At 37.0% G+C, this 27,414-nt stretch overlaps 1 protein-coding gene, 2 long non-coding RNA genes and 1 other non-coding gene across 4 annotated transcripts; 1 reads left to right on the top strand and 3 right to left on the bottom strand.

Moving 5' to 3' along the window:
• The first annotated feature begins 834 nt into the window (after window positions 1-834).
• LOC117673716 (histone H2A type 1-H-like) lies at window positions 835-2,295 on the top strand. Its single transcript, XM_034431272.2, has 2 exons — window positions 835-894; window positions 1,723-2,295. Exon 2 carries the CDS (start codon window positions 1,730-1,732, stop codon window positions 2,141-2,143), a length of 414 nt encoding a protein of 137 aa, XP_034287163.1. The 5' UTR covers window positions 835-894; window positions 1,723-1,729; the 3' UTR covers window positions 2,144-2,295.
• Window positions 2,296-6,321: 4,026 nt separating this feature from the next.
• On the bottom strand, window positions 6,322-12,024 carry LOC117673728 (uncharacterized). The gene is made up of 4 exons (XR_015728275.1): window positions 11,949-12,024; window positions 10,742-10,777; window positions 7,533-7,582; window positions 6,322-6,473 (listed from the first exon to the last, which is right to left on the bottom strand). It is a non-coding gene; the product is annotated as an uncharacterized LOC117673728 (transcript).
• Window positions 12,025-13,182: 1,158 nt separating this feature from the next.
• LOC148113527 (uncharacterized) lies at window positions 13,183-27,359 on the bottom strand. The gene is made up of 4 exons (XR_015728274.1): window positions 27,240-27,359; window positions 14,544-14,599; window positions 14,215-14,265; window positions 13,183-13,208 (listed from the first exon to the last, which is right to left on the bottom strand). It is a non-coding gene; the product is annotated as an uncharacterized LOC148113527 (long non-coding RNA).
• On the bottom strand, window positions 20,984-25,240 carry LOC148113528 (uncharacterized). Its single transcript, XR_015728276.1, has 2 exons — window positions 25,179-25,240; window positions 20,984-21,686 (listed from the first exon to the last, which is right to left on the bottom strand). It is a non-coding gene; the product is annotated as an uncharacterized LOC148113528 (long non-coding RNA).
• Window positions 27,360-27,414: the final 55 nt, after the last annotated feature.

Below are 27,414 nucleotides of genomic sequence, written 5' to 3'. Positions count from 1 at the left end.
ATGTTTACATACCATGGGTGGTTCAATTTAGCATTGTATTTCTCAGGCTTGAAGATGGTAACTTGAAGATCTATGGACTTCAACTCTCAGAATTCCTTGGGATGTAATTCAGGAAATTCTGATACCTCTGCAAGATCAGCCAAAAACTTCCATCTACTCAGAAGTCAATAAAATAAACGGAATGAGTCTCATTGAAATTGGGGATTTACAAGTATGAATACTGATACTATTACTTAAGTAAACCTTACTTAAGTTTACTGTATATTGATCTTTTGGCTAAGATCTTGTTTGTGTCTGCTCTTAGCTTATGTTCCCCTCCCACCACCTAAGAGAAAATGAAGTCTTAATGGAAAGGTACCTTATGACACCAGATACCGTATTAGCAATAAATGACTCAAAATTGCCTTGTTAATAAATTTCCCCTGTTCATGAAAGGAGAGATGGTTTCTATATTCTTAATATTAAATTACAGATTTGGAAAGCACACTTATCCATAGGTTCCCAATGAATTCAGTTTCTGGATTTGCATAATTTACTAAGCATGAAAACATATATATTAGTTTGCATTCATGTTAAGCTAAAATGAGTTTGTTAAATTTGTAGTTTAGTGTATTGTGTAAATTCAGCTTTAATCTAGAAATTAATTTTCAAAAGATAAAATAATTGTGGTAAACATCCTGCTGACCATAAAAAGTTTTCTATTGTAAGATGGGATTGTAGTTTTGTTGCCAAGGAAAAATCAGCACAATTAAAATTAGTATTAATAGTGAAGTAGATGCAGCTGCTTTAAAGCCACACTAATTATAAATAGAGATGTTTAAAAAGAGGCAGTATTTGCCTCAAGCAAGAAGGAAGTATTTGGCTGTATAAAGACACTAGAGAGTAACATAAGCGGTAAGTAATTTTGGAGGGGTTTTTAAAGTTATAAATACTAACTTTGGTTTTGGCTTTCTTGATATTATCTGATAAAATAAGAACATATAGTTAGCTTTATATTATAGAGAATGTTGAATTTTTTAAAAAATAGAACTAGCTGTTTTATTAAAAATGTTGCAATATTAGCCAGAAACATTTAACCTGTTCTGTAGCAGTTATCTAATTAGCAGACTTAAGTAATAAACATCTAATATTTTATATCTATATAAATAAACCTGCTTTTTAGTATCCCATTTAATACATTGTGCTAAATGGTGGTTTATTCAATAAACCATAATTAAATACAATCCATTGAGAATACACACACTGCCAATATCAAACAAAGTAACAAACTGTGATGTTGATAATGATGATGAACCAAGAGATTTCATAGTTTTATACAGAAGTAGCTACAAAGCATATTCCTAGAATATGTAATGGTTCCACTGTAAAATTATATTGTAGTTGCTGAGTTAGTTAAATCTTAATCATTTATTCTTGTTATACTGCAGTTGATGTCTTTAATGTTATTCTGAAAATATTTGCCAGGTTTTTCCAAACTGACTGAACTTGATAACATCAATAGCAAAGCTGTTCCATTTACCTTGATTATCTTTCAATGGAAAGAGGGGAGTACTATTTAAAAAATACTTCTTTAACAGTTTTTTATAGGAATATGGTAACAGGACTTATATTCTTACTTGTATTCATGTTTAATGCCTAGTGCTTGTTAGCAAAATAGTCTTATTAGGCTCTGTTAAATTGCAGAATTAAATTGAAGTAATAAAAGGTTGTCTTTATTTATAGGACCAGAATGTCTGGGCGTGGTAAGAAACATCCAAAGCCTGCATTGCCTGCTAGAATGACCAAGTCAAAAAAATCCGGCTTGCAGTTTTCTGTGTCCCGAATTCAGCGGTACCTAAGACAGGGTCATTATGCTGAAAGAATAAGTCCAGGAGCCTCAGTGTACCTGGCTGCAGTCTTGGAATATCTGACTGCAGAGGTCATGGAATTATCTGGGAATGCTGCTCATCAGAACAAGAAGCAGCGGATTGGTCCACGCCATATCCAGCTGGCAATAAGGAATGATGAAGAGTTGAACAAGTTGTTTACAAATGTGACAATTCCTGAAGGAGGAGTTCTCCCCAACATCCAAGCCCCCCTTCTTCCTAAGAAAACAGCACAGTTTAAAGAAGCCAAAGAGGATGGTCAGTCCCAGGAATTCTGAAACATTCTACATTTTATCTTGCAAGAACAGACTCTGCTAAAAGGAAAAGACTGGAAATTGGTTCCGTTTGTAGCAGTTTCCACTGGTTATCCCCCAATTATATATAGAGCACACAGTCCTCAAAAGAGGAACAATGTCCACCTAGCTCTAATATAAATGGCTTTTACTCCTGAATGGGGCAGAGAACTAGTGGCACATACCTTTTATTTCCATAGACTAAATATTAGTGATCATCATTTATAGTGTTGTGGGAATCTTGTTGCAGAAAGCATAGATGATGTCTTATGTTAACCTGGCTATCCTCAGGTTGACACACTTCAGATATGTAATTCTTCAAACTCACAACTTAAGTGGTTTTTTCCTGTTTTTTCAACAGTAAGTAAAATGGTATTGGCAAAACCATTTTGATATTCATCAAAATTTTGCCTCCAGATCATCACTTTAAATTTATTTACTTGCATTAAAGATTATGATTGTGAAATAGAACTGAATTACATTCTTGCATTCATAGTCTTAATTTTTATGATGTTGGGAACTAGTTAGCTTCTACATCATGTATCTTTAGATGAGTTCCTCACCTCAGACGTGTTTGTCATTGAATTGATAAAAATTCTTTTTGACTGTTGGTTTCATCTAATACAAACCCTTTATGTAATGATTTCATAATTAAAAATGTATCTCACTTGCATTTGAGATACATAAATGTGTCCAAAAAGGTTTATAACTCAAAAGCAGAGAACATGCTTTTTGTAGCAAAGCTCCCAAGTTGGATCTCTGGGACCCATTGATAAGTTATCAACAATGCTGGTCTAGATGGATTAATAATTTCAAATTGTGCTAATCCATAATGTGGTTTGCTTGGTTCTGGTTAAGTTTGTTGTATGAGTCCATCCTGTATTTTTAAAAAACAAACCATGGCTTGGTACTAAGTGAACTTTGACAAAATAAGGCAGTTTCCTACTTCCAGATCCGTCATTGAGCTAGAATTAGCTGCATCTATCAGTCTATGAGCAAACATGCAGAAGTGAAGAGATGAATGTTGAATCAGGTATTAAAAGTAAATGGAAGCATCTCATAATTGCTTGATCTTCCTCAAATTATTTTAGTAACGTTGGGTTGATGGTAACTGTGTAAATGTATTCTATAGATATTGAGTGCTTTCAGAATATTAATGAACAAGTAACATTTGATGGCACAGTTGTCATAGTTTGGAAATTAATTCTAGTATAAATATGTTAGATTCCTAATACAATTTTAACCATGTGAGTTCACTCCAATGACATATAGTTGTTCCCAAATATACAGTATTTAAGGTTTAAACTTTACTTTATACTTTATTTATTTGGCCAAGTGTGGTTAGACACACAAAGAAGTTGTCTCTGATACAGAAGCATTCAGTATACTTGCAAAACAACAGAATATAATACAAGAAATATAACACAAGCAATAAAAGGAATAAATAATACTGCAGCCGCACCCTATGTGTTAATATTGCATATACATTAGACCAAAAACTTAATAGCCACTGTATTTTGTCAGCTGCAAGAATTAGGTATTCAGCAGTGATGGCATGAGGGAAGAAACTGTCCGTGTCTAATCTTGGCATACAATGCCCTATAGCGCCATCCTAAGAGAAGGAGTTGAAACAGCTGTATGTATATCTATACAACTTCAGTGTATATAGTGGGGAGAGATATAAAATTAATTGAGTTTGGTTTTATCACCTATAACTTGCATTCCTATTTTGTTAAGTGGTTAGGATTGCATTAGAAGCATTTGCCTTTGAAATCTATGCATTGTATATTCAGGGTATGGCTTACCTAGCTTGACGTTTCTTGCAAGTAAATTCTGGAACTTCCAAAACTTTTTGTGACCTATCAGTAGAAACTAATAAACATTTGATACTTGTGCTAAATTTTATTTTTCATTTTTAGTATTTTTTAAAAAAATGTTGTTCTTTGATTAACCTAAAATTGTACTTCCTAGCCAAAGGCACTTTAAACAGAATACTTTTTCCAGCCATTGAAATTTAAACACATGTCACCTTGTTGTCAATATCAGCCTGCAGCCACACAAGACTGAAAAAAAGGTTGAAGTTCCGTCTACACGTAGACCTCAAGATACAAGAGTTCATTTAGTGACTGTTCAAAGTTACAATGGCACTGAAAAAAGTGACATGACCATTTTCTACACTTATGACTGTTGCAGCATCCACTTGGTCACCATTAAAATTCAGAAGTTTGGCAACTGATTCATGACGGTTGCAGTGTCTTAAGGTTTTGTGATCACTTTTTATAATCTTCTGACAAGCAAAGTCAATGGGGAAGCCAAAATCACTTAACAACTGTGTTACTAACTGAACAACTGCAATGATTCACTTAACAAATGTGGCAAGAAAGGTCATAAAATGGGGCAAAACTCATTTAACAAATGTTTCACTTAGCAACATAAATGTTGGGCTCAATTGTGGTCATAGGTCGAGGACTACCTATATTTAATGGCCTCAGAGTGAACTTCCTGGAATCTCCAGGATGAGGGAAGATTCCCCATCTTCCCTCATCCTGGAGATTCCAGGAAGTTCACTCTGAGGGAACTTCACTCTGAGGCAGAGGGAATATTTTCAGGAATCAGTTACATCTGAAAAGATAGGTAAACATACTTATATAAGAATGTTGTGTTAAATATGAACTTTGTTTTCCTCAAAGTCTATCTTATTTCTCTGTACTATACAAAATGTACTTTAAAAAATGGTCCAACTTAGAAGTGAAAAGAAATTTCCTGGCAGTGAGAACAATTAATCAATGGAACAGCTTGCCTCTGGAAGTTGTGGGTGCTCCATCACTGAAGCTTTTCAACAAGAGACTGGACAACCATTTATCCAGAATAATAGGATCTCCTGCTGGAGCAGAGGATTAGACTAGAAGATCTCCAAGATCCGTTCCAATCTCATTATTCTACTGTATGTAGTCCCAGCTCTGCATTATTTCAAGCTAGGCAGAAAGACACTACTTATATATATAAAATTTGGCAGAGTCTGCAATATCATATTTCAACATCTTCTGTCTTACAAGAAAAAATATTCATTTATAGCAAATGTGCAACATCATGTGGTCAGCCTAAAACATATGAAGAATGGCTGCAGGATTTGGGTTGGCTAGTAAAGAAAAGAAGAATTAAGGGTGACATGATAGCAGTATTCCAGTATTTGAGGGGCTGCCACAAAGAAGAGGGGGTCAAATTATTCTCCAAAGCACTAGAGGGTAGGACAAGAAACTGGTTAGAAACTAATCAAAAAAAGAAGCAACCTGAAATTAAGGAGAAACTTCCTAACAGTGAGGACAATTAACCAGTGGAATAGCTTGCCTCCAGAAATCACTGGATGTTTTTAAAAAGAGTATGGACCAGGGGTGTCAAACTCGCATCATCATGTTGTTGTCCCTTGACTTTTTTCCCCTTCGCTAAACAGGATGGGCATGACCAGCGCATGACCCCTGCAGGCCGCGAGTTTGACATCCCTGGTCTAGACAGTCATTTAGATGAAATGGTATAGGTTCTCCTGCTTTAGCAGGAGGCTGGACTAGAAGACCTCCAAGGTCCCTTCCAGTTAAAGCCTAAGCAGCATATGTTTGTAATTTTTCAGGCTTTAATCTTTCCCTGATTTATCTACCTGTATGTCCCTAAATGCTTGGTTTTCTTTATTTCTTTTTAGAGTAATCTATTTCCTCAGGAGGAGAGAAAGAGCTAAACCTCTAGCCAAACAATTCTAACATATATTTAGGAGGTTTGCATGCCCATCTGCTCTGAAGCACCTTGTATGTATCTACAGACTGCATTAAAAAAGAAACTATGTAATTATTTTGTATTCAATAGCATTTTTGTGCAATCTAAATTAATGTCTTTGAAGAAGAATGCAGATTTCCTTTTAAGCAATCTCATTACTTTAATGTGATAGCTTTTGCCATTGAATTAGAACTTAAAATGGAACAAGCATGATAAATTGGATTGTAACACAGCGAATATCCACTTTTATCTTCTAAATTTCATATTATTCGGGTTAACCAACTGTAAACTTGATTTTTAGTTCTGAGTAATTTGTTGAATAGGTCATATGCAAATCTTTATAATTAATTTGGAAATGAAGAGAAGCTGTAAAGATTGTCTTTGAGCACTCACACACATTTTCAAACAAAATAAATAGCTGCAATTTTATTGTATGTGACTTCACATGATACAGAACAATCTCTCTTAATATTCATAGACATACATCTGTTTTCATAATAGAAAGTAATGGAGCAAGTCAGCCAAACTTGGATATATCTTCTGTAGAAATCTGAAAAAAAAATTACATTTTAAAATATGTTCAGTCTTTAGAGGACTATAAGCACTTAAAATATGATGCAAACACACTTTCATATCCAAAAGTACCATTATTTACTATGGGAATCTCTGATGAAATATTAATTTGTATACCAAGATTGTGCCATGCATATGAAGGAGAGATCAGCCTGGGAGTCATAAAGCTAAGCTGAAACCAAACCATATTATTTCTTAATGTTATTTTGGATTGAGACCAGTGGTTCAGTCCTTTAATTTTATGACAGTTCTAGTAGATACATTACTACAAAAATAAGGATTAATATATACCAGGCATAAATACTTTATGTGAAGTAATTTATAGCTCAAACAAGTAATCTCTAATAAAGGATGGATTGAGAACTCCTAAATTATATCCACTTTGGGCCAGAGTCAACCTATGTTGCTTTTGAAAACGGTCCATATTTCCAACGATTAGTTTTAGGAAGAAAAAAAATAATTAACACCAATAAATTAAATAGGGCTTCCTTCAAATGGAGCTCAACTTCTGATGACCTGATAACATCTCCATGTAGCGTTCGTAGCTACAATATGGCATAGGAGGTTTTAGAAACCTTGCTTTCTACAGACTAAAGCTACTCAGTAGTAAGTACGCATTACAAAATGTCAACTCACATAAATGATTATGGATATAGAATTATCTGTTGAGGAATGAATGAATGAATGAATGAATGAATGAATGTTGTGAAGTGTAACAAAGGCAGCATGTTGCATTGTTATCTAAAACAAAGAGAAGCATAGCAGTGCCTACAGCTCTTCCTGATGAATAAGACAGACATAAGCAACATGAATTAAGGAATGGCCTTAATATGTATGAACATATAGATCCTACAGATGATGCTGTTAAAAATGATTCATGCAGGACAAATACAACGGCCCATGAAAATGCTACAAGGATGAAATAAACACATAACAATTTGTTCCAAACTGCATCTTATGACAATATTTCCAAGGACAGAAAGTATGTTACTCTATGAATAAAGAAATACTATTCTTATACATAAATAAAAATCACCTTCTAGTAGCCTATTTGTCTTCTATATCAACAGTTCTTCCATTTCGAGGCTGAAAATGAATAATAAGATGGTGCTTGATAGTATTCCTTATGAGATACCAGTGAAAAAAATCTTTGTACTAAGTTTGCAATAAAATTAGGAACTAGGTAATTAGCAATATCATAACACTTAGACTTATATACCACTTCACAGTTGCTTTACAGCCTCTCTAAGCAGTTTAGAGTCAGCATATTGCCCCCAACAATTTGGGTCCTCATTTTACCAACCTTGGAACGATGGAAGGCTGAGTCAATCTTGAGCCAATGAGAATTAAACTGCCAAATTAGTAAGAAAGATGGGCCAATGTTTCAATTAATCCCTCCTTCCCCATCCTATTTCATACTTCCTGCCCACTTCAACATCATTTATTCCACTGAAATAATGAGAGTGCCATATTATGATTCAACTAGTACAATGTAATAGCTTGTTTTGGCTTTTTCCTCCGTCAATTTCAAAGGAGAGACTACTAAGCATAATTATATTTTGCTGTTATGTGCAGAAATATTTAATTGGTTTTCTTGACTAGGCTATTTTATTCCTCATCAAGCTTTTAATTAGTATAATATCTTAGCTTTTTAATTTTGGGGAACAGAAATTCATTTGTATACGGTTTATATAATTTGTTATAACCTATAAATATGGTCTCCATTTTTATTTTATAACAAAATGGCTGTAAATGAAAATGAAGTTTCTTCTTACAAGGAAACAGAAAAATTAATACCCTGAAAAGAAAAAAGGATCGTCCTAAATCATCCAAACCATCCTGTAAAATAAATAAGAGAGATTTAATAAAATACTTCAAAACTCAATGTAAGTGAACAGTTCTCAAACAGTTCTACTGTGTGACAGAAGCATGAAGTTGTAAATCATCTCTCTCTCTCTCTCCCTCCCCCTCCCCCTCCCCCTCTCTCTTTCCAGAATGAGATGCCCTTTCTGCAATCTGCCCAGATGGCTGGGCTCTGGGAATCAGTTGGCATTGTTGCTGTTGTACCAACCTCCCAGCTGCATAGCAACTTCCCTATCTGAGCTCTTTGACTCTACTTCTGGATTGGCAGTGGAATTCCTCAGATTTATGATTCTGGGGGACTTTAATCTGCGTTCCCAAGGAATGGACTATGAGGTGGCTCAGGAATTCATAGCTTCACAGTAGTCACAGTTCTGTGTGCTCATAGAACAGTGCATATCACATTGTATTGGTTGCCAGTTTGGTTTCAGATCCTATTCAGGGTGCTTGTTTTAACCTTTAAAGCCCTTCATGGCATGGACTGGGCTATCTGACAGACTTGCCCCTCCCCAGTTACTTCAGCTTCTCTTATTAGAGAAAAGTCAGAGAAAGCATGATGCAGCTACCATCAGCTAGGGATTTACATTTTGTGGGTCCCAGGAGATGTGCCATGGTGTTCACATTAATTGAATATTCTTCCCTCCGAAATTAGATTAGCTCTCTTTTGATATTCCAGAAGGCCCTCAAGACCTGGTCTGGTTATGTTAAGAATGGGACATTTGCAGCTATAGATTTTGCTTTAACTTCTTTTGGCTTGGGGTTTTAAATATTTGTTTTTATACTATTTATTTCTTAATGTAGATTTCATTTTTTTACATCTGTTATTTTTATATTTGTGGTTTTTATCTGTTGTGTGCCATTCAGAGTCACTTTTGGTGAGATTGTTGGCTCTATGATTTGATTAATTAATTAATCTATATAAATAAAAATGTAAATGTTCGTTTGTTCAAAATCGTAAGTTCTTCACTGATTGCTTTGAAAATTTGACACAACGTTGCATTCGAATATGCACGTGTTTTTATATACCTATATTATATAGATGTGACACCTGTGACAGGTAAAAACATGCTTTCTTGAAAAACAGCGCCAGCTGCTGGACGTAAAAGCAACACACGCTATACTAAATATTTTACGCTTCCATTTCAATGTTTCCGATTTCCGATTTCCAAATTTCCAATTTTACGATTCCATTTCAATGTTTCCGATTGCATTGTTAAATTGAAATTTCATTGTTAAATGGAATTGAGCTGTGCCGTATCCCTCTGTAGCTCAGGTCACGCCTACTTTGCGTCCGTCCCACCAGTCTTTTATTTACTAGCTGTACCCGGCCACACGATGCTGTGGCCCAGTCTTGTGGGTATAAATATTTTTTGACCGAGTGCCAATAATGTCCTGTAGCTCAGGTCACAGCTACTTTGCCTCCGTCCCACCAGTCTTTTCACTCCGTCGATTGGATTCAGACCTGAGTTGCCTTTCTCTATGTTTCTTTTTGGACTTTAACGCCACAGCACCACAATGGCAGGCGCGAGCCGGATCTTTTCCCCTCAGCGCCGCTGCCGCCAAACCCACAAGCAAAATGGCGGGAAATGTCAACTGCTGCAAAGCATCGTCCCAACTAACGGAGTATGCCGTACCTTTGGCAGGGACTCCAATGCCACCTGTGGTGCGGAGAGCTGTGAAGGTGAAGGCGGTTATACCAGCAAGCCGGGAAACCAGCTCTTACACCTGCAGCAAAGTATCCTCGGAGGCGTCCGAAGACAAACCTCCGGAGCCCCAGGAACGCAAACTTACCGACGGCAGCCTGAACGGAGGCCTCTGCCAATCCCACGATGCGCAGCTCTCCCAATACAAGCACCAAATAGGTAAAAGTCCAAGAAACAATTGATTAAGCGATGGTACATTATTGGCACTCGGTCAAAAAATATTTATACCCACAAGACTGGGCCACAGCATCGTGTGGCCGGGTACAGCTAGTAAATAATATAAATGTATACCCACAGGTATATATACATAGAATGAGAACAAAAACTAAATTAATATTTAATATAATTGCTCCCTATTTAGCTAATATTTTTCCCTCTGACATTAAAAATAACAAATTCTTCAGAGAAGGTAGAGGTGGTAACAAACATTTTGGAGCTGTAAGTCTTCATCCAATAGCCCAAGGCCATAGTATATGCAGTATATGCAGACACAACAATGGGTTGTGAAATATAATAGATGGTATAAGATTCAGAGATCTCACACATGCAATACAAAACGTGGTTCCTGGCATCTGTATCTTTAATTTGCTGATTGTGATCAATCAATCCAAATCCCCATCAAAAGGTATGGGAATTGGCAATAATATTCATATATAACAATAAGAACTGCATTTAACATTACCTTTTTCATGAATTCTGCTGCAGCAAACTGCAATTCCTGCAGGAGAGAACGCATGTGAATTTCATTAGTTAAATGCCTTCAATTTGTATCCTGTTAATAGTTGTTGGTAGATTGTTCCATTGTACTATATTAAACAGAGCATTCAAAAAGCCAAAAAAAAAAAAAGGCAATGTTTGAAACAGAGTAAGAATAATAAACATCTTTAATTTATTGTAAATAATTTTTTGTCCATGTTACATACAGAAAACATGCTTTGGCCACTTAAACCAAAATAACACAGACATGCCCCTGAACATAATAAAAGGTAAAAGGTAAAGGTTTCCCTCGCACATATGTGCTAGTCATTCCTGAATCTAGGGGACGGTGTTCATCTCCGTTTCAAAGCCAAAGAGCCAGCACTGTCCAAAGATGTCTCTGCGGTCATGGAGCATGACTAAACGCCAAAAATGCACAGAATGCTGTTACCTTCCCACCAAAGGTGGTCCCTATTTTTCTACTTGCATTTTTTACATACTTTCGAATTGCTAGGTTGGCAGAAGCTGGGACAAGTAACGGGAGCTCACCCCATTACGCGGCACTAAAGATTCAAATCGCTGAACTGCCGACCTTTCTATCGACAAGCTCAGCATCTTAGCCACTGAACCACTGCGTCCCTTTGCTCTGAACATAATAGAAACCTCAATAGCAGTCATATCTTATATTTTTTTATTTGTGCTAGGACTTTTGCCCTTTCTCCCTCTTTTTATTATTTACTGAATTTTAATCCAGTCACAACTTATAATTAATCATTTTTATTTATTGAACTGGTTGCCAGTTTATATTATTACAATTTACTTTAGACAAGTACTCCATCATATCACAATAATACAGGGTATTATGCTCCTGTGCCAACAAACAGAATAGAATATGGACAATATTTGGATTTGAAGCCTTAACTGTGAAGAGTATTAAGATTGGCCACTATTCATAACAGGTATAACATTTATTGTTGTGACTGAATTTAAATAAACAACAAAGTGAGAAAGACTGCATAAGATAGAAAGGATGGAATATAGAAAGAAAGAAAAATATTGGAGAAAAGAAGGGAAGGGGAATAGTATTTTTCTTTAGTAATTGCTCACAAGCTGATCACTTGACACAATGACTTTAAAAAGATTAAAATGTAAATTAAAAGACGCAAAGTAATATGGAATATCTGAATGCATACCGGATTAAGGAATCTTTTCTTTCTTCTGTCCGAGAGCTTTGGAGCAAGGCTCATTAAAGGATGTAGAGGGAATGACTATAACAAAAAGATATTGTGAATGCTACTTTAGATGTTAGAATATTAGAATAAGTAATATCTAAAATCTAGATACCAGCTAACTGGTTTGATGCATCAATATTTCTAATGTAACCATCCATAAATTGGAGCCTTTTAGAGGTCTGAAACAGACATACTGACCGGGGACAAGAGTTGCATGCAGATAAATCTGAGCCCACCTGAGGATGAAGCTGCATATTATGGTACTTCAACTCTGGATGTCTTGTTTATGCTATGTTTCTATCTATATAACCTACATTTGCTCTCTGCCTTTAGCTGAACCACTTGAAAACTTACGTAAGGTCAGTGTCTATTGCTTGTTTTGTCATGAGCACAGTAATCACTGTACTAGCCAAATTATTCTTTTTATTATTGACAGATATTAATGATATAAGTAGTGACTGATAATACTGAATATATGTAGATACAATTATGAATCATCAGGAAGGAGAATCTAAATAACTTTTTGAACAGGGTCCAAGGGACTGTATTTTGCATATTATATTACCGAAAGCTTTTGATAAACAGAAATTTACGTCATTGTTTGTAGTCCATTTGGCTCATGAAACTAATCCTTTGACTTTTTTTAAATCTTGAAATTAGAATATAAATTACAGAAGACATCAAGCATCTGCAGCATACCAAGAGTTCATCAAAATAATGAAAAATGCATTATTTGGCCCCTCTTTGAAAATATCCATGGAAGATCCTTTTCATTTTACTTTACTGACATGCTGCTTAAAGAAGTTATAAATACACTGAAGAGGTATGTTATTTTACATACCTTTGTCTACTCTTTTGTATGTTAAAAACGTATAACAAATGAATATTTTAAAGTACTAACCCCAGTTTTAAGTGGATATGTTGGGTCTTGAGCTCTAGAGTAGTGAAATAAAAACTGCATAAAAAGAGCTATGTTAGTATCTTATAGTGTTTCAATTAAAATATTTTGCATATCAATTCTATTTTAAAAAATTAATACTCACTCTTTTATACAATTCCTGATTATTTTCCTAAGAAGGACAATGATGATCATATTAGATTAATAATAACTATTACAACAAAATATTGTGGTACCATTTGCAAGGAGAACAATCACCTTACCTCATCTAACTGCAGGCTGTCAAAGATGGAGTTACAAAAATCCAAAAATGCACTGGAAATCTGGAGGGAAAATGTATTTCAAAAATAATTCTGCTGTTGATATTATTTGACCTCAATTTTCCCTGAAATATTATCATCCATCCATGAGAGTTAGAAATTTTGAGAATTATTGTCCAAACTGATCAAAGGGAGAGTTCTTCAGGATGACCATGATATATTATTATAGATGTAAGCTTTTTTAAAAAAAAAATACAAAGAACTTTTAAACTAATTTTAGTGATATCAGTGTTAAATTAATATATTAATAAGCATAGTAAAATACAAAACATTTATATTATTTTTGATAATTCCCACAACTGCTTATTAGTAAATATTTGCCATTTTCTATACTTTATTGCATCAGTTATGAACATAACATTATAAAAATGTTTTATGAAGCAACAGTTTAAAATGTGAAACACATTAATTATTCGTCTCTTACCTGTGGCATGATCACTATAAAAATAGACTGGAATGTTAAAACATATACTACCAGAATATAAAGGTTTACAATAGATCACTTTACAGATGTATGATCTATAAAGTAGCCAAAGACAGTCAAAGAAGAGTTGAAAGTAAATCAATAACTTTTAATAAATATTTTTAAATATAAAATTACTTTTTATACTCACAAAATCAGATACTAAGACTAAATGTTAGATTATTCCTTATGTTGTGTTATTTTCACACTGTTTCTTTTATGTGGAGTTGTGGTTCCAACAATATTAATTGATTAGATATACCCATATCCAAATGGTAGATAGGTTGGAACGTGTAGTTAGTTAATATGAACTAATATGTGTATGGATAGGTTGTGAAATACAGCAATTTTACTGAAAATTGCTTAAGAAAAAACAAGTGCTTAAGTTTCAGTATTAGAAAAGGACAAATAATTTACATGAATTATTTGCTTGAAAGAGGTTTTTAGAAAAATAAAATTAATAGTATACGGGTGAATATGTACACATTTTTGAATGTATTTACATTGATGATTACTCTATACTTCTAAACTAATTACACATTTTACCTGAGATTGTTCAAAGAGTTCTGTCCACTGACTGAAACATAGTGCCAGCCTCTAGAGCAAAAGAAGGAGAAAGAGAAACTTCTAATCTAATTAAAAACTTGTGCAAAAGATTATGATATTTACAAGTTCTAACATTAGTTCATATGCAGTCCATATTTGTATATTTTGCTCCTATAACAATTCATTTATTTACATGCATTTGCATACAGCAAGCACTACTGTATTTGGCCTTTCTTCTCTAACTGCACTAGATTTTGTATTTTCTAGGGATGTACTATTATTTCTATTTTTCTGGCGGAGACATGGAAAATATATTAAATATTATGTACCTCATTTTTAGGAACGTTTGATTCATCCAGATAGCTGGCAAAAGTCTGAGGAAATCCTGTTAAAGTGAAATAATAGGTAAGCATTTGATATAGTAAAACATGACTGATTTAATCTCAATTAACATAAAGAAAATGCATACACTCCTGAAAAAACTTGTATATTATAGATCAAACAAAATCCTCTGATCAGAGAATCGTATCACTTCCTTTCCTAGAACTTTAACTTTGAATTTAGCATTTAAAAAGTTCATTCTGTAATTAACTCCCACCCTCACTTATAAAAGAACAAAAACCTTTAAATGGGGATACAAAAATAAGACAATATTATGTAACTGAGAAGGAAGAAGAGAAAGGGAATACATCCTCACATATGAATGCATATTGACTTTAAAGACTTGTGATCTGGTTTTAATTAATTAATTTTCATAAATTGTTTCAACCAAAACCTTTATCTAAAAATTTATCCATAGAAAAGGATATGGCTGCCATGTTCTATTCAGGACCTTGGATAGCTCAGAGATTGAAAGTTCATTTGCGCTGAATTTGTGCAAAGAAAAGAAGGAAATGCAAAGCCTGTTAATCAAACACTAAAAGTATTAAATATCAGTCAAGGAAAATCAGTATTTTATTTATTCAGCACAAGAGTTATGTCTCTTATGGTAAAGTTCTTAAAACAAGAATTCCATTTTAGGTCTTTGACTTGTAAAGCTTATAGAAACAAGAAGTACACTATATACAAACCACAAACAAAGTGGTTTTAATTTGTACAGTAAATCACTCATAGAGTTGGGGCAATACACAAACATCTTTAATAGATATGGAGTAAGAATGATTCTTACCTGAAGTGAATTGTCCCATGCAAAAGCAGATTACAAAGACCAAAGGGAAAGGAGGAAATGACTGTTTCATTTTCATCCACCAAATCAAACCCAAATTTTTGTGTATCACCAATTCAAGTTCATGAAGCAGCCAGGTTGCTACTAACCTTTCTATGCCTAGTCTAAACTCGAGAGGCATCTTTATTTGCAACTCTGAAGAATGAACCAATCAGCGCCTCACAGTATCCTCGTTTTCTCATTAAGCTTCATGCTGTGTCTTTATTTAAGAAGTAAAGTTTTCCCCCATCAACTCTCAGCAAGTCTACCAATTAGTTAGATCTCTATACACAGAATGAAAGTCCTTTAAAAGGACAGAGAGGCGAGGGGGACTAGGACATAGCCAGGTGAGAAAGGGAAGTGCCTCTAAAATTTTATGGTGAAATAGTGTGGCTCAAATAAGCAGTCTCAGTAGGACAATTGGATACAGGCTTAATCATGCTTCCAACAGACACTGAAATCAGTTTCTATATTAATAGACTTAGACTTATATATCGTTTCATAGTGCTTTACAGCCCTCTCTAAGCAGTTTACACAGTCAGCATATTGCCCCCAACAATCTGGTCCTCATTTTACCGACCTTGGAAGGATGGAAAGCTAAGTCAACCTTGAGCTGGTAAGAATCAAACTGCCGAACTGCAGGCAGCCGGCAGTCAGCAGAAGTATCCTGCGGTACTGCATTCTAACAACTGCGCCACCATGGCTCATATGCAGGGCCAGATTTAGATGAAAAGAGGCCCTAGGCTATTCCACTTATGAGGCCCTTTCACCTATAGTGAAAGTGTAATTTTAATTTTGCTAACAATTTGAATGTAGGCCCCTCTTGATCTTGAGGCCCTAGGCTGAAGCCTAGTTAGCCTATAGGAAAATCCGGCCCTGCTCATATGTTAAGAAAGCAAAAAGGAAGCAAGCTATTATTATTTGTAATTCAACAGGTATACTCCATTGGTATGGAATTGGATATGTGGAGTCCTAGTAGTGAAATGGGCAGCATATAAATTTAATAAATAAATTAAAAATTACATTAAACTTGACAACTCTATTTTTTTAATAGTTTGATCTTTAGATGAAACTAGAAAACCCATGATCTGTTGGATGATCCCTTCAGAGATATTCCTTACTTAAAGAAACACAATGACCATGGGTGGGCAAAAAAGCAGCGGAAGATGGAGGTGACTTCTGACTTCTACCAGCTTCCCCACTGACTTTGTGCGAAGCTTTCAGGGAATGTCAGAAATAACAATTACATTACTATGGCTAACAGTGACGTTGCTGCAACAGCCAGAACTTTGTGAATACAACTGTGTAAAGATCCTTGAAATTTCAATTACACATGAGTAAGGAATCCCATATTTTGTACCCATTCTTTATGTTAGCAGATTTGAGGTACTTTGATTCAAATATTTTTGTGTTATGATACTAACTGAAGGTTACAAACAGACAAGCAGACAGTAAAGTTTTAGTAGCATATAGATAAGAATCATGCTTCATGCTACTTATAAAATGTGGTAGATTCCAAGTAATGCCTACCTCTTTGTTAATTTGCCCATGCAATAAGGTCATCATTCAAACTTCTGTTCTAGGTTCTCCCGCCACTTCAATGATAATAGATTTGTAGATACCCCTCCCTTGAGAGGGGCAAGGTAGGTATGAAATGTAAAATCTCATTTTCTTGGGCTAGTTTTAGTTACTCTTATTAAATTACTAAAAGTTTAGTGATACCAATTGAATTGTAAAATACATCATTCTTGTCATTGGCTTACTAGCTAAGCACAACAATTTGTTGGGGAAATGCACATTGATGTATATGCAAATAGAAACTAGAAAACAGCATAAAGAAGTAAAAACATTTTCTATACTAAACTATAGTAAAGTTAAAAGTGAAAGTAGGTGCTTAGAATAACAGGAAAGAGATAGAATGACAATTGTTAATAGTGATAAAGTAGCTATAACAATTATAATATCCATTGAATAAGTAGTTATTGAGTTTTGAAAATAGTGCATTCAGAATAAAATATGTATTGGTTTCATTGTTTCTTTTTAGAATCAAATCAAAACTTTACAACAATTGTTGACCAGAAATATAACTAATAAAACTTAATAAAACATTTAACAAATTCTCTTTGTAAGCAAGGATACTAAATCTCTGCAGAAAATTAATCTGTCCCATGATGGTGACTTTCTCATGGTGTATCTGTTTTGTTAAATAGCAAAATTGGCAATGGAATACCTCCATTGGGCCGGACATCTGCACTCGGAATGCCTGGAAGGTTTGGCAGGAACTCCTTAGCCTCCACATTGAGGTTGTGTATTGCAGTTGCTTGTGTACCTGCCTGCTCTGCTGATGGAGTACTCTGGTTGCCCCGTATGTCTTGGTTTGTCAGGGTAGGTTGTCCACTTCCAAAGGAGGAGTCTCGTGGTTTGGATCTTACGATATCAGCCATCTGAGTTGTTCGTAGAGCCGGTGGTTGAGGTTCTCCTCCTTGTCCCTGCTGCGGGAGTTCTGGTCCTCCACATAGGCCTTGACATGATACAAGTTCTCCTTCTCTAACTGTCCAGGATTGAAGTTGAGTGAAGCATAGTTAGCCTCTGCCTGTAAAACTTCAGCCAGTGCTACTTTTCCTTTTCCTTTCGTACTTCAAATAGTCAAGTCTGGCCTGAACTTTGGCCATTTCCTCCTTTTGTCTGGCCTGAACTCTGGCCATTACTTCTTTCTACAATTGCTCTTCTTTTGCCACGCTCAAGGTTGCCTTGGCCGCCACAGCTTCGGCTCATGCCTTTGCAGCTTCAGCAGCTAGACTCCCCGCCGTCGAGGTCCGAGACCTCTGGCTATGACGAAAAGAAACCTTGGCAAAATTGGCAACCTTGGGATTCCTTACATAAAATTATTCAGTATGACTGGGAAGATTAAAAGAAAATAGCTGGTAGTTATGCTTGCAAATCAGAATAAAACACACATTTTAAAAAAATATGCTCCATAGTTTCATTTCTACCTTATCCACATGGCTGCAGTCTCTGTGACACTGGAATATTTTAGAATCTGTCCTCCATGATGGATAAAGGGAGAATATTAAAACAAGTCCTGAAAAAAGACCTATCTATAGTAGGTGTGTGAGAATACAACTACAGTATTTTGCACCCTCTGTATTTTCTTCAATGATACGGATATCTTCAACACGTGGCTTTGCTCATTTAATAACTGTTTCTTCAATTCATCACCTAATTATTTCCTTGGCCTTTGTTACAGTTCTCCTGGACATGTCCTATGATGAGGAGGAAGCGGGGGGGGGGGCAGGGCCTTCTAGGGACAAGTGTTTTGGTGTATTTCCACTAATTATAAAGCCAACAGAATTCTAGAAAATCCCTAGGACACCATTCTTGCATCCACTGGCAGCCTCTCAGAATTCCAGGCATCCAGTCCCAAACAAAGGTGCTGTGATAAAGATTCAACAACAGAGGACAGAACTCAACACATCTGACAGACTTGCCGAGAAACTAGCCTGCAGAAGAACCAATGCTGAAAAGTAAACTCTCACAACTATATATTGGATGGAGGCTCAGCACACCTGATTTATTGGCCTCACTCCCTGGGAGCAGATACTGAAGGGTTTTTTCCCCCCAAACTGCAGTTCTAATATGTTTACCTTGCCATGCCATGCTTAAAACTCTAGCTTCCACCTCACCTTGTGTTTTGTCTTGTTTTTTGGATTTGTCACTTGTCTAGTAGATTCCTTACCTCAACCTGAGCCAACCCTGTGATTACATTATAGTTGCTGCCTTAAAATATTAATAAAAAAGACTAATTTTTGCCTGAGCCTACATATTCACTGGATATTTTCTGCCTGAGCCTACATATTACTGGACTTTCTATCTTGCTGGCTGGCAGTCAATAGTTTCAGTACAGAAAAGCCTTATTGAAACCCAAAATCAATAGGAACTTGGGAGATAGAGTGATTAGATATAATTTTCTTGTCATGTAATTATCCTTTGTAATTAGAGAAATCATCCCAGTGGTGGCAAGGTTAATCTTTAGTCAGGTAAACAGAATTGATTGCCAGATCCTCTCTTTTATCATGAACAGCCCCTTTTCCAATTTCAGAATTGCACTGGGCAGGATTCTCACAAATCCAGTCTGCACTTTTTATACGGCAAGAAATCATAAACATAAAATATGTGGTATTTTAAACAACACATTAAGGGTTGTTCAAACAGAATCATATCGATCACCTTTCCATTCTGTCAATAGAGTCTATTCAAAGGCTGAAATTCAGCATATAACTTCAATCCAGGATTTTAAGTCCCAAATCATAGCTTATTAATTATTTTTGGCTTCATATCCCATATTTCTTTTAGAAGCTCAAGATAACATAATCTAGCATTCCCTTTTTCTATTCCTCCCCTCCACAACAACCTTGTCAAGTAGATTTTATTTATTTATTCAGTTTTGATTCTAGGCACTCCAACTGATTCTGGGTTTCTCAAAGAATAAAGAACATAAAATCAATGAAATATAGTTAAGTTAAAGAACAAATAGAAATTACAAAACAATTATATGAAGGCAAGCCATACAACAATTATAAGATATAAAAAGAGCACAAACAGGAGTCTCAACCTTCCTATCCTGAGACGTAGAAATAAAATGTTTTCAAGCTCTTCCAAAATGCCCTCAGGTTGGAGATATGACACTGGTTAATTGAGAAGAATGAGACATGCCAATTCTGCCAGATCATACTAGCCAGATAGCAAGTGTGAGAAACAGGCAGGCCCTCAAAAACCAAGGTGAAAGCCAAATGTGGCCTTATAGGTCACAACGAGGATCTTGAATGGCACACCAGCAACCAGAGCAGCTTGCAATGCAAGAGAGACACATGGACATGTGAGGTAGGCTTGTTCTGATTGGTAGCTCCAAGTAGAGTATGTTGCAGTAATCAAGATGTGAGGTAACAAGGGCACGAGTGACTGTCTGGAGAGCTGCTTGATCCAGGGAAGAGTGCAACTGGATGACAGGGCTAAGGAAGCGTGAACTTCCATGGTTGAGACTCAAATCAGGATCATCCTATTCCTAATCCAACACTATGCCAGCTCTCTTTCCAGTCCTCCCCCGCCACCCAAAATTAATATATTTGGCTACCCTCCAAGTTAATTAAATCCAAAGTTCTTTAAAATACAATATAGTTTTAATCATATTAATAATGATTTACCAACCCAAAATGGGTATATTAAAAAGCAAATTCCCTCAAATATACCATCTCTAGGCATCCCTGATCCCTGATTCATCTGAATTAAACAGTGACGCATCCAATAAGCAGGAAGAGAAAGTTGGCACATGACACCAGAGAAAATATCTAAAATGTATGAACCCATTTCAAATATATGTTTGAATATATTTGAAATATGAACAACATGAAGGAACATTTTATCATGCTTGGTGGACATGTAAAAAAACTAGAAATTTTGTATTCAAATGCATACATTAATAATTAAAAGACTATTATTCAGTGGAAGACAGTACTTTTACTTTTAGGATTGATGGATAAATAGTTAGAAAAGAGCCATGGAAGATTATTTTGATTCAATTCAATTCAATTCAATTTATTGAAGTCATAGACTAGTACAAGCAGAGTGTTCTGTGAATGGATGGATGGATGGCTGTCTCCATAAAAGGAGCAACAAAATAGAAAACATTTTGTAGTTTCCCCCATTCTGAAATTACAGGGCAGAGCCTTTCAGCCTTTCAGATACATTTTTATATTTACAATCCAATATTGCAGAGAAGACAGCATAGCATCAGGCAAGGGAAAGCTTTCTGATGGTTAGGTGTTTCTAGCTGTGTAAGGTAACTGGTACCAGTGAAAAATATATCTGTTGTATACTGGTGACAGGAAATCTGGGTCCTTTCCTAGATCTGCTTGCCCCCCTGCATCCTTTATCCTTTGCTTCAGGATTTGTTTTGCCCAATTGTATTCAATTTTAAGAACCGAAGAAGGAGGGTAGCCTAGATTTAAAGGATTAGATTCAGCAGCCTTGATCCATGTGGGATTGAAAATTATCCTGAAGAATTAATGGTGCTGAGCCTTTAGGCTAGTTTAGTCACATTCTTGGCTCGACTTTTATAATATCTCTCTTCAGACATATATTTGTATTTGAGACTGATTTCTTTGAGGGCCAGATCATCAGCCTCCACGGGCTAGGTGGGGAGAGACGGGACTGACGCCTCCCATGGTCCTTCCACATTCCATTTTCGGCCTAGACAGCCTCCTGCAGCACCCTGCTGGCAAAAACAGGTCTTACTCGAGATATCTTGGTAAATCCTTTGAAAATGTAATCTCCAAATTTCAGAGGGCAATGAAATGAAAATGTAATGGGTAGAAGTTCTGAAACCTGGTAAGTTCACATCAATATTAACATTAAAATTAAATTAAATTAAACATCAATACCCAGGAAGATACTGGAAAAGATAATCAAAAACAGATCTGTGAACATCTAGAAACGAGTAAAGTAATAACTAGAAGTCAGCATGGGATTGTAAAAACAGATCATGTCAAACTAATCTCATTTTGTTCTTTGACAAAGTGACTAAATTAGTAGATCAGCGAAATCAGTATATTTGGACTTTAGCAAAGCATTCAACAAAGTAGACCACAACTTACTTCTTGGTAAGCTAGAAAAAAGTGGGTTAGATAGCATCACCACCAGATGGATTTGTAACTGGCTGACAAACTGTACTCAACAAGTAGTCCTTAATGGTACAACGTCTACATGGAGGAAGGTAAGCAGTGGGGTACCACAAGGTTCCGACTTAGGCTCAGTACTCTTCAATCTCTCTATATAAAAGGCAAATATCACTCACTCATTATCAAATCTCTAGAACTGTAAAGCCTACAAACTTGAAATTTGGCACGTATGTTCCTCTTGGCTTCTAGGTGCTCGCTAAGAAAGGATTTTTTGAGATGACCAGATCATTAGTATTTCATATATAGTATTATATTAACATGCTCTGATGCTAAGGAGTTAGACATTCTACTCCCCCTCCCCACCTGAAAAGAACTCTGTTCCAACTGCCAATTGCCTTATATTAACCCCTCCCCACCTGAAAAGAACTCTGTTCCAACTGCCAGTTGCCTTACATTCCGTTACCTCAGTTCAAACTGGCAGACATTCCACTCCTTCACTCAGGAGCGGTTTGGGGCTTCTTACAGTACTAAACATCGCTACCTCACCAGAATATCTATGCCTTCCACGTATTGAACTGCTTCTGAACTCAAGGTGGTGGGAGAGAACCTCAGATTGATTACTTCAGGGACAAGGTTATGGATCTTGGACCTCAGCTACCCTGTGCCTGATGCTGTGCCCTGGAGTGGCAAGATGAGACTCCCGGGACATGCTGCAGTGGTGGTAAAGTCCAGCTCCCTCCTCTTGAGCCCTACCTTGAACCCTTACACAGCCTTCTCACCCACCAGCATCCAATGGCAGAGCACTTTCTTTCCACTGCCTGGACGTACAACGGATGCTTCCAAATGACGTCTTTTGGGGCCAGAAAGGTGAAGGAAGGAAATTTTATGCCAACATTCAAAGTGCAGGGGCAGGTCTACCACAAGACAGGGAGTATCATGGCGGGGCCTCAGCAACAGCCTTCATTTCTCCAGCTTTGTGTCAATTTATCAAGCCCAATCACATAGTTTCATAGCGAAGCATGGGTATCCAGCTAGTATCTTCATAAACGACTTAGATGAGGGAATAGAAGGGGAACTCATCAAATTTGCAGATGATACTAAGCTAGCAGGAATAGCCAACACCCTAGATGACAGATTCAAGATCCAGATGGATCTTGATACACTTGAACACTATCTAACGAACAATATCTAGCAAAATGAAATTCAATGTAGAAAAAACTAAACTCTTACACTTAAGCAAGAAAAACCAAAAGTACACATAGAGATTGGGTGAAACAGGCTTAATAACAGTGTGAGAGGGATCTTGGAGTCTCAGTGATCAATCAGTTAAATATGAGCTGGCAGTGTGCAACAGCAGCGAAAAAAGCCAATCTAATCCTAAATTGCTTTAACAAAGGAATTCAATCAAGATCACATGAGGTACTAATACCACTCTATAAAGCCTTAGTAAGATGACACCTAGAATACTGCATCCAGATTTGGTCACCACACTATAAAAAAGATGTTGAGACTCTAGAAAGAATGCAGAGAAGAGCAACAAAGATGATTAGGGGACTGGAGGCTAAAACATATGAAGAACAGTTGCAGGAACTGGGCATGGCTAGTCTAGTGAAGAGAAGGACCAGGGATGACATGATAGCAGTGTTCCAATATTTGAGGGGCTGTCACAGAGAGGAGGGGGTTAATTGGAATTTTCCAAAGCACCTGAAGGCCAGACAAGGAATAATGGATGGAAACTGATCAAGGAGAGATTCAATCTAGAAATAAGGAGACAGTGAGAACAATCATTCAATGGAACAGTTTGCCTTCAGAAATTGTGGGTGCTTCATCACTGGAAGCTTTCAAGAAAAAACTGAACAGCCATCTGTCAGAAATGGTATATGGGTCTCCTTACTTATTTATTTATTTTTTATTTTATTTTATATTGGATTTCTATACCGCCCTTCTCCCTAAGGACTCAGGGCGGTGTACAGCCAGATTAAAAAAACATGCAGAACAAATATTAAAAACAATTAAAAGATATATAAATTTGGCCCAATTAAAACTCATTTACCAATTAAAAACGTTTAAAACATTTAAAAACAGTTAAAAATTTCATCTTAAGCCAGCCCGGCTTGTTTAAATAAATGGGTTTTAAGGGCGCGACGGAAGGCACTGAGGTCTTGGATTCTCCTTATCTCTGGGGGGAGCTGATTCCAGAGGGTGGGTGCCCCCACAGAGAAGGCCCTCCCCCTGGGGGTCACCAGCCTGCATTGTTTGGCTGATGGCACCCCGAGGAGGCCCTCTCTGTGGGAGCGCACGGGTCGCTGGGAGGTCGTCGGTAGCAGCAGGCGGTCTCGCAGATAGCTAGGCCCTATGCCATGGAGCGCTTTAAAGGTGATAACCAACACCTTGAAGCGCACCCGGAAGACAACTGGGAGCCAGTGCAGCTCGCGCAGGAGCGGTGTTACATGGGAGCGCCATGCTGCTCCCGTCACTACCCGCGCTGCTGCGTTCTGGACCAGCTGGAGCCTCCGGGTGCTCCTCAAGGGGAGCCCCATGTAGAGAGCGTTGCAGTAGTCAAGGCGAGAGGTGACGAGGGCATGAGTGACTGTGCACAGGGAATCCCGATCAAGAAAGGGCCGCAACTGGCGAATCAGGCGAACCTGACAAAAGGTCCCCCTGGTTACAGCCGTCAGATGTTCCTCCAAGGACAGCTGCATATCCAGGAGGACTCCCAGATTGCGAGCCCTCTCTGTGGGGGCCAATGAGCAGGGGGTTGGACTAGATGGCCTACAAGGTCCATTCTAACTCTGTTAGTCTATTATCCTATCTCTTTTTCTGCTCTGCTTCAATAAGTCATTCCTAGGTGGTCCCGTGATTTTAATATATGATTACTGTGGTGGGATTACAGGATTTATTTATTTATTAAATTTATATGCCACCCATATTGCCTATCATTGACTAAGTTACTTACAATCATAAGAACAAGCTAAACCATTAAAATTTTAAATTAATATTGACACTATAATAGTTTTAAAATTAACAAGATTGGAAGAGAGTGACATGCACATGGGGAGGAGGTGGAATCTTATCTTAGCCCAAACCTGTCAAACTGGCAGCCTGTGGGCTAGATGTCAGATGCAGGCCACGCCCACCCTGGCTCTGCAAAGGCAAAAAATGTACTGATACGTCATGATCCTGCCTGTGACACAATCGAGGAATTGTGATGAAATCTTGGAGAGAGAAGTTTGATTAGAATTGTATGTGTAACTGCCAAGAACAATGAATGAATGTGTGTGTGTATGCATACACATACACACATACATACATGTTTTCCTTTTTTCTATCTTCTTTTATTAAGATATCTGTGTTCTTTATTGCAAAGCTCTTGGAAATTGCTAACAATTGCTAATTATTTATTAAAAAAGAGATGTTTATAAAAAACAATCTGATGTTTAGAATCTTAAAACATTTTCCAATAACACAATAATTTAGGGCTTTCCTAAACTGCTAACATACAGCTCCAAATTGTGAAGATGTACTTAGTTGTTGCCCATTTGGCATTAAAGAATTAGTAACAATAACTTACTTTTAGCCATCAAAATCTTTTTCCATTAAGGTTCTCCCAAAAAATAGGAAATCACCTGCAATCTTTAAACTGGAATTATCCCAAACCATCAGTTTTATACGTGAATGGAAAATAAATTTAAACTTTCCTCCCAAATCTTTTTTGTGTCTAGCATCTGTTAATGCTGGATAAACAGGTACTGTACATCTCAGATAACCGAGATGGGAGGGGATAACAACTTTCCAGCTCAGCTTTCAAAACATAGTTTAGGTCCAAAATGAAATGGGTATGAAACTGCAGGCCCAATGCAGAAGCTGGAAGAAGATTGTGGTTCACTAAACCCAACATGATTCCAGGCTTCCAATACTACAAGCCTGTGGGAATCACTCTTGAGGCACATATAAGCACCATTTATGAAGAAAGCTGTTATTGGTCAACCTTTGCTTCATTACCAAACAAAGCCGCGGTTTAAGCGAGATTTGTCTCCAGCCTGCTTCCATCCAGATGGCGGAACAGCATTTGAAGAACCTCCCCTCCTTCTGAACTTCCACTGAACAGGGTGCCCGCCTTTCCTCCTTGCTTCGCCCGCCCTTTGAGGCTGAGTCAGCTCAGCCGCCCCCCCCGAAGACATATCCCTCCTCCCGCTAAAAGGTGTACCAGTTGGCGCAGTACATCTTTTAGCTACTAGGGTGCTGTAACCTAACTAATGCTTGGATTAAACTGGTTTTAGCGTGTTCCTTTGTATAGAGCTGCAAAGCAACTGTCCAATTTGGGGACCCTAAGAGGCTTTCCTTGAACTTGGGTTCCTTTGGACTTTAATTGCTTGCCCTATAAAGGGGATTTAGCTTTCCATTATTTTCTTCAAGCAAGATTCAAAGCAACCTGCACCGTAGCTGGATTGTTGCTCTGCACCAGATCTTTCCCTTACAAAATGCCTTTGCAACTTGCTCTTTAAATGCAGATTGAGCTGGCTAGGCTGGGAGAAGCAGAGTGTATCATGCAAATTCTATCTCCATGGAGACCATGTGGCTCTGCTTGCTTTGTGCTAAAATAAGCCCTTTTTTTTATTTTACTACTGATGTAAGCTTCTAAAGCAACATACACACAAAAACTTTGCAAAGGTGATTCAAACATGCAGCCCTGGGCCCCTTTATAGCAGGGCAATCTTCTTAGTTAACACAAGAAACGTCTTTCCTCTTTGTTCCAAGAAAGGGGGGGGGGTTGGTTATTTATTCTGTCCTTTTACTGCCAGGCACAATACTTTACTCAGTTAAATCGAAATGGAGTTTGGGATGCAAAGAGAAGGAAAGCAGGTTTTGTCACTTCCATGGCTAAGCAAAGGTCTCAATTAGGTGCAAACAAAGTCTTTTTTAAAAGTTGTGCATAGAGAAGAGGTGCACTTTTTTCCCCTCTTCACTCAAACAGAATGTCCCTCATTGTTCCAAGAGAAAGAAAGGAGGGGATCTGGCAGTCTATGTCATTTTATTATTCTGTTCCCAAAGCATCTGGCTCCACTGGGAACAGGCAGTTAAACTCTAGCAAACAGGTTTTCATACAGATATAGTTTATTTGGGTATTCTCAAAATCATAGACTTACAATCATAGTGAGATTATTTCATAATCTGTCCCATTCCTAGTGTAAAATGACTGTAGATCTGTCCCCCTATTCAGAAAGCGTGCTTCTCTCTTCCGTGGCAATTCATAATGCCGGGCTTTGTTCTACACCCCAGGCAGAGAGCCTCAGTGGCCAATCAGACACACAGATGTCATGA

Source organism: Pantherophis guttatus, chromosome 5 (assembly GCF_059756535.1).
Source record: "Pantherophis guttatus breed Tessera chromosome 5, ASM5975653v1, whole genome shotgun sequence".
NCBI lineage: Eukaryota > Metazoa > Chordata > Lepidosauria > Squamata > Colubridae > Pantherophis > Pantherophis guttatus.
The sequence above is the reverse complement of the archived record's forward strand: the minus strand, read 5'-3'. Positions and strand labels throughout refer to the sequence as shown.

Bases quoted from the DNA above. Each gene is read 5' to 3' on its own strand.
- LOC117673716 (XM_034431272.2), top strand. From the start codon at position 1,730: ATGTCTGGGCGTGGTAAGAAACATCCAAAGCCTGCATTGCCTGCTAGA.